General features: G+C 43.1%; 1 protein-coding gene across 1 annotated transcript in view; it reads right to left on the bottom strand.

Annotated features, from left to right (window-relative positions):
* The window catches only part of LOC107118586 (myosin heavy chain, cardiac muscle isoform), a 115,638-nt gene that overhangs the window by 63,264 nt on the left and 46,014 nt on the right, over positions 1-6,360 (bottom strand). The window contains exons 16-19 of the mRNA XM_015420948.1: positions 5,915-5,982; positions 3,627-3,714; positions 3,356-3,473; positions 847-970 (exon numbers count right to left, since the gene is read on the bottom strand). Of these exons, the coding sequence (XP_015276434.1) occupies positions 847-970; positions 3,356-3,473; positions 3,627-3,714; positions 5,915-5,982 (398 nt within the window). The remainder of the gene's footprint in view (positions 1-846; positions 971-3,355; positions 3,474-3,626; positions 3,715-5,914; positions 5,983-6,360) is intronic.

Here is a 6,360-nt window from a genome sequence, read left to right as displayed (position 1 = left end):
GTGTACAGTGATGCTGCACAATTGTTTTCCATTCTTGCTAATCTGACAGCATCTAAGCAAGAAATTCAGCAAGGTGTTGAACTGTTGATGGAAGCATACCCAGAAGATATTGACCTGAAACTTATTGATGAACTTTTGCACTTTCACCTGTACGTGAGACAAAGCCATAGGCTTACAGAAGAGCACTCTCTGTCTCATACAGACCTTTATCAAATTATATACAAGGAAAACATTCAGATGGCCTTTCGTAATGTGGAAGCAATCTTGTGGCTATTTCTTATCTTTATGGTCATTAACTGCTCGGGAGAGAGGAGTTTTTCAAGACTCAAAAGAATTAAAAATGAATTATGGTGCTGGAGAAGACTCTTGAGAGTCCCTTGGACTGCAAGGAGATCAAATCAGTCAATCCTAAAGGAAATCAAGCCTGACTGTTCCCTGGAAGGACAAATACTGAAGCTGAAGCTCAAATACTTTGGCCACCAAATGGGAAGGGAGCACTCACTGGAGAAGACCCTGATGCTGGGAAAGACTGAAAGTAACAGAAGAAAGGGACGGCAAAGGATGAGATGTTTAGACAGTGTTACTGAGGCAACAAACATAAAATTGAGCAAACTCCAGAAGAGGGTGGAAGACAGCAGGGCCTGGCGTGATGTGGTCCATGGGGTCACAAAGAGTTGGACTCAGCTGTGCGACTGAATGACAACAACTGTGATAAATGCTTCCCGGAAAGTGGTGCTCTCAAGCCTAGAATCCTAGTGGTTCACATGCCCCAACTAATCCAACCCCAAGAATTTTTAATGCTCCTTGAATATTCACTGAGTGCAAGACATGGTTGAAATAGCTTACCTTTGTGTGTCCAAACCGGTACTGGTTATGATCGATATCTAAAGAGCCAAGTAATTTTTCAGCAGCTTTTCTGCTGTCCACAAATTTGTCCTCTGGAATTGCAGAAGGATTCAAAATACGATACCTAGTAATGGCCAATAAAGAACATGTAAATAAATGAAACTCTGGACCAGGTAAACTGCACAAAGCAAGAGTAACTGGTGAAGTTGATATTTATACCTATCTTAACTGAAAGCATCTGCCACCAGACCAATCTAAGAGAGCGATAGCTGAAGTGAGAAGAGACAGGCTTGAACCGCCAGATGCCCAGCCCCAAACAGGTTCAACTAACTGACCAAACCTCCCCACTCTTTGAAGTTAATGCATAAATGCAAAAGGTTTAAAATATTCCCCGCATGACAGTTTTAGTAACAAAACATATTTTAAAATGCGACTTCTTGAATTCAGACTGAGCAATCTGGCACTTTCCAGATATATTTTCATCATGGCCACCTGCTTTCCAACAATAACAGCAGAAATTCTGGTCCTTCAGGTCTAAAATAGACTTAGTAGTTACTTTAAAAAAACAAAAACAAAGAAAAAACAAGGCACAATCTTGTCTGGAAGCTCTTCAAACTAAATGGGAGGCTAGTGGTTACAGAATGCTAAGGAAATATGCTCTGTACATGCTTAGTGGCAAACTTTTTAATAGCCATACTTCACTAGCTGCAGGGCTGATCTAGCAATAGGGTTTGGTGCTTATCCCCAGAACAAATCAAGCTTTAGTTGGATGGTCTTAAGTGCCTAGCAGTGAGATCTGGGCTTACAGTGGAGACTTGCTCATGAAAATACCCCTTGCCTGTCTGATTTACATTGGGACAGCTCCCTTTTTGTTATACTGCTGCCACCAGCCACACTTTGTTACACAAAGGACCACACTTTAATAATGATTTAAGATGTTCTTTAAACATTCTAAAAGAAAAAAATTAAACCTGGCATGGAATTAGTTTTTTGGGGAAATTCTTAACTCAAATTCTCAGTTTTCAGATCCCAGTTATACTTTCAATTGGCAGAAGGCACTTCTGTCAGCAGAAAAGGGGAGGGTGATTACCGATGATCCCCCACCACTACTGGAGATCCTCACTTCACCCCCAGGATGCTCCAATAAGTTCCAAGCCATCATGATCACTGTTCCCTCTAAGCTGAGTTAGTGTGAGCTAGCTCACAGTTTTTTAGCCTCCGGATCACACATTTTTGTCTTAACTCAGGAAGGATGGCTCCAGAGCAAACTAATTTATGCAGTAGCCAAATTGCTCACTCACAAACTTTAATGCCAGTAGCTTTTGCTCACAAGACTCTACAGCGTAGGGGGGGCATTGATCATGATGTGAATTTAAAATCTGGTTACTGTATACCTTGGGAAGGGGCAGTGGCTATGATAAAAGAACCAGTAACATTTCTTAATAACTGTAGATGTTTTCTCAGAAGGCCTTAATTGTTAGGAAATGGCTCCATCCATGTTCCCAGCAGGGCCTGGGTGATATCCCACTGAGCTGAAATGAAGGGGCAGATGTACATTGATTTATAGAGAAACCACAGCTGAAATTTTGGAGAATCTGAAAGAGAAGCAGGCAGACTCTGCTGAGAGTTAGCTGAAACAGGATCTCAAGCTCTCTACTGATGGATCTATTGCCTTGTAGGCATGCCTCTTTACCTCCACCTTCTACATAAAGCTAGTACTACAAAAAAGTAATAAGTTTCTGGTGCTCTTTTTCCCCAAAGGGAACTAACCCAAGTAAAATGCTATACCTAGAACCCCACCACTTGGTGAAGTGGGGCACATGTAACAGTATTTTGGAAACTTGGAAACTGTTAAGAACCACTTCACTCGATAGGTAAAGGTAAAGGTTCCCTTGCTCGAAAGCCAGTCGAGTCAGACTCTAGGGTTGCGGTGCTCATCTCAGTTTCAAAGCCGAAGAGCCAGCGCTGTCCGAAGACGTTTCCATGGTCATGTGGCCAGCATGACTAAACACCAAGGTGCACGGAACGCTGTTACCTTCCCACCGAAGTGGTTCCTATTTATCTACTTGCAATTTCTTGCTTTTGAACTACTAGGTTGGCAGGAGCTGGAACTAGAGATGGGAGCTCACTCCATCATGTGGCAACTCAGATCTCGAACTGCTGAACTACTGACCTTCCACAGCCTGCAGTTCAGCGTCTTAACCACTTGAGCCACTGCAGCTCCTTCACTCGATAAGAAAGAGGTATAATTAAAGTTAGGTATAATTTGCCACTGAACGTTACTTTAATATTGCATGCTGAACAGTGTTTTTGAATTTGCTGAATTCTCAGTATAAGCACCATTTTGATTCAGCTCTGGTTGTTCATAGAATAAGAACTTCTCCCTTCAAGTCATGGGACATTAATCCAAAGATTATTCAAAAGGAGTGAAAAAGAAAGGATTTTTACTGAGGTGAGAACAAAGACTCCAAAAACTAGCAGCTTGACTCGACTGTTGAGTTCACCTTACCTTTGTTTGAAGTCAGCATAGACAACCCTGTTTGGAAAACCCTTGCGGCAAATGCGAATTCCTTCCAAGACTCCATTACAGCGAAGCTGATGAAGGACAAGGAAAGGATCCATTACACCTGGAAAGAAAAACAGCCCAAAAGTAAAATGAAAGAACAGACACGAGAAACCAAAGGCAGCCTTTTCATATTCCACCAGTAATTGATATATGTGATATCAGAAGCAGAATTGTTAAAACAAAGATCAAATAAAATTATGCTGAATTTCTTTACCTGGAGTTTTTGTTTCATTGGGAATAATGCAACGCACAAAATGAGGAGCCGTGGATCTTAAATTGGTCATTAGTTTGTTTAGATTTTCCTACAAAGAAGAACACGAGATTAAAATATGCCAGGACAACACTTTTGAATGGAAGTGCCTTGTGTACCAAGCTGAGTTATGAACAGAACTGAACACCAACTCTCTGATAAACAAACCATCCATCCATATGGGACAAAAAGTAGCTACTAAGTTACAGAAACATAAAGACACACGCACAAACACACTGGGGCTATTGTATCTCCTTTGCTGTCCACTACTTGCTGGTGCTAATTTACACTGAAGTAAATTTTTCACTTCATAGCCAGAATAGGCCAAGGTGGGAAGAGGGGAAAAGGTGTCTGACATAAAGCCAAACCGAACTTTGTACTGTACTCCTGCTAGCACACCCTCTCTTTCACAACAGAGAAGGAAGTCTGCATTGAAGAACACAGTTTGCTTCCATGATGTATCTTAGCCCTGAGGCAATCCTCTACTGTCATATTCACAGAGCAGCTGCCATGCTCTCTTCTCTCATTGAGTGAAAGAGTTATACTGGAAAACAACAACAAAAAGGGGTACCCAGTGGTTCTACTGGGTAGCCCTGGATTCAGCTTCCTGTATTTTAAGCTGTCTCTGCTGGTGGTATAGAAAAGAATCTTAAAAGCAAGCAGTCTCCACAGTGCTCCTGTTGCCTTCTATGCTACATATGAAGATGATTGCATGTCTTCCTTTCCCTGCTGTGCCTCCCTGAACATAGGGAACATGTCATTGAATTGTTTCATTGCCAGAACCAGAAACTGTTTTTTTCTCATCACTGCAAATCTTCCTAGTGCAATCCAGCCTACACTATCCAAAACTGCAACTTCTTCAGCAAGCAAGTTAGATGAACTGTTGGCCATGAATAGGAAATAGCCATGGCCAGGGCTATTTTTGGGCAGGAACGCACAGGAACGGAGTTCCAGCTGGCTCCCATAATAGGCCACACCAAACAGCAGGAACTCATTAGGATTGGCTACATTAGGGGTGTGTGGCCTAACATGCAAAGGAGTTCCTGCTACAAAAAAAGGCCCTGAGTTTTGACAACAAACAAGGTAAACAGAATAACAAGCAAAAGGTGGGTGTGGCTGGATAACCACACTTCTGGTAACATGTGAGTGCGGCCTAATGTGCTAATGAGCTGTGCTGTCAGGGGTGTGGCCCAATATGCTAATGAGTTCCTGCTGTTGGGTGTGGCCTATTATGCTAATGAGTTCCTGCTGGGCTTTTTCTACAAAAAGAGCCCTGGCCATGGCCATAAGAAAAACCAGCCACCATTATGTGCCTCTGTGAAATACTGGCTCTTCCAAATGGTTTTCACAGGGCCTAGTCAAGATGCTGTGAGATGTGTAGTTGTGTCTCCCAAGTAAGGTTACCAAACTCCAGGCGTTTCCTGAAGTTCTCCCGAAATTACAACTGATTCCACTTCCAGTTATGAAACTCAAAGTGACATCGCAGTATTGCATGACACAATTTCCCCTTATTTTGCTCCTACTACTCCATCAAGCAGTGGCGGGAACCTGGAGTCCAAGGCCGGAGGTTGCTTGCCATAGCTGCCAATGTGACACCCCTACATTAGACACAGAAGAGAAAAAAGACATGTCCCTCATTCCCCCCCCCCATGCTTTCCCTTCCAGAGTTAACAACAGCATGGCACGTGGAGTAATGGTATGCATTTCAACAGGTAAAACTTTACTCTTCTCTGGCACTAAAGCCTGCTTTGAATTACGGCCCTGAGAAGCCTGCCTTTAAAACAACAGGAACGATCCAGCCTGAGCTCTCCTTAGACCTGAATTCTGAAATAAAGCCTGTAAAGTTCTGTTCAGGTTCTATTTACCACCAGTAAATGATCAGTGTTGCCCAGTCTCTGACCATGCTAACTATCAGTTATGGGAGCAAAAACTGATGATGCTTGGATCCCGGGAGCAGATGGGAGGGTTTTTTGCTTTATGCAGCACACTTTTGACTGGCACTAGTCTGGTTCTGTGAGTGTGTCAATGTTGTTCAGTTGGGGCAGTAAAGCACTGTTTGGACATTTAGCTGAATCAGGCAAAACAAAAAACAAAAATCAATAAAATATAAATTTAAAAAGTATTGAGTCAGGAAACTGAAAACTCAGGTCTTGTTAGGTCAGTGAGTAAGATTTTGGTTTACACCAGCTTACTGTTGGTGAAATGACAAAGAAAAATTACCAAACTTACTTTAAAAGGAACCTGAAAATTACCTTGTGCATCGATGACACTGTTTGGAAAGAAGCACCCTTCTTGCGTTTCTTCTCACTGCTGTGATCAGCTTATGGTTTAAAAGCAAAGGAACAAAACAGCCAAGTTTAAAATCTGTTTCCAGCACTGACATAAAGATTTTTGTTGTTGTTGCCATCAAGTCACAGCTGATTTATGATGACCAGGGGTCATTTCGTAGTAAAAGAGCTAGGGGAACTCATTAGCATAACTCATTAGCATATGCCACACCCCCTGACATCACTGGAAGTGTGCCATAAGGCCACACCCCCTGACATCACCGGAAGTGTGTCATAAGGCCACACACCCCGCCCCCAACGGTCCCGGCCGCCGCCGGCCTTGCAGCTCCACTGCCGAGCCCCATGAGGGGCCTGGCGGTGGACCTGCAAGGCCGGCGGGAGTGCAAGGAAGCCCCGCGAAGGCCCTTCCT

Source organism: Gekko japonicus, unplaced genomic scaffold (assembly GCF_001447785.1).
Source record: "Gekko japonicus isolate JY-2015 unplaced genomic scaffold, Gekko_japonicus_V1.1 scaffold2936, whole genome shotgun sequence".
NCBI classification, from domain to species: domain Eukaryota; kingdom Metazoa; phylum Chordata; class Lepidosauria; order Squamata; family Gekkonidae; genus Gekko; species Gekko japonicus.
The sequence above is the reverse complement of the archived record's forward strand: the minus strand, read 5'-3'. Positions and strand labels throughout refer to the sequence as shown.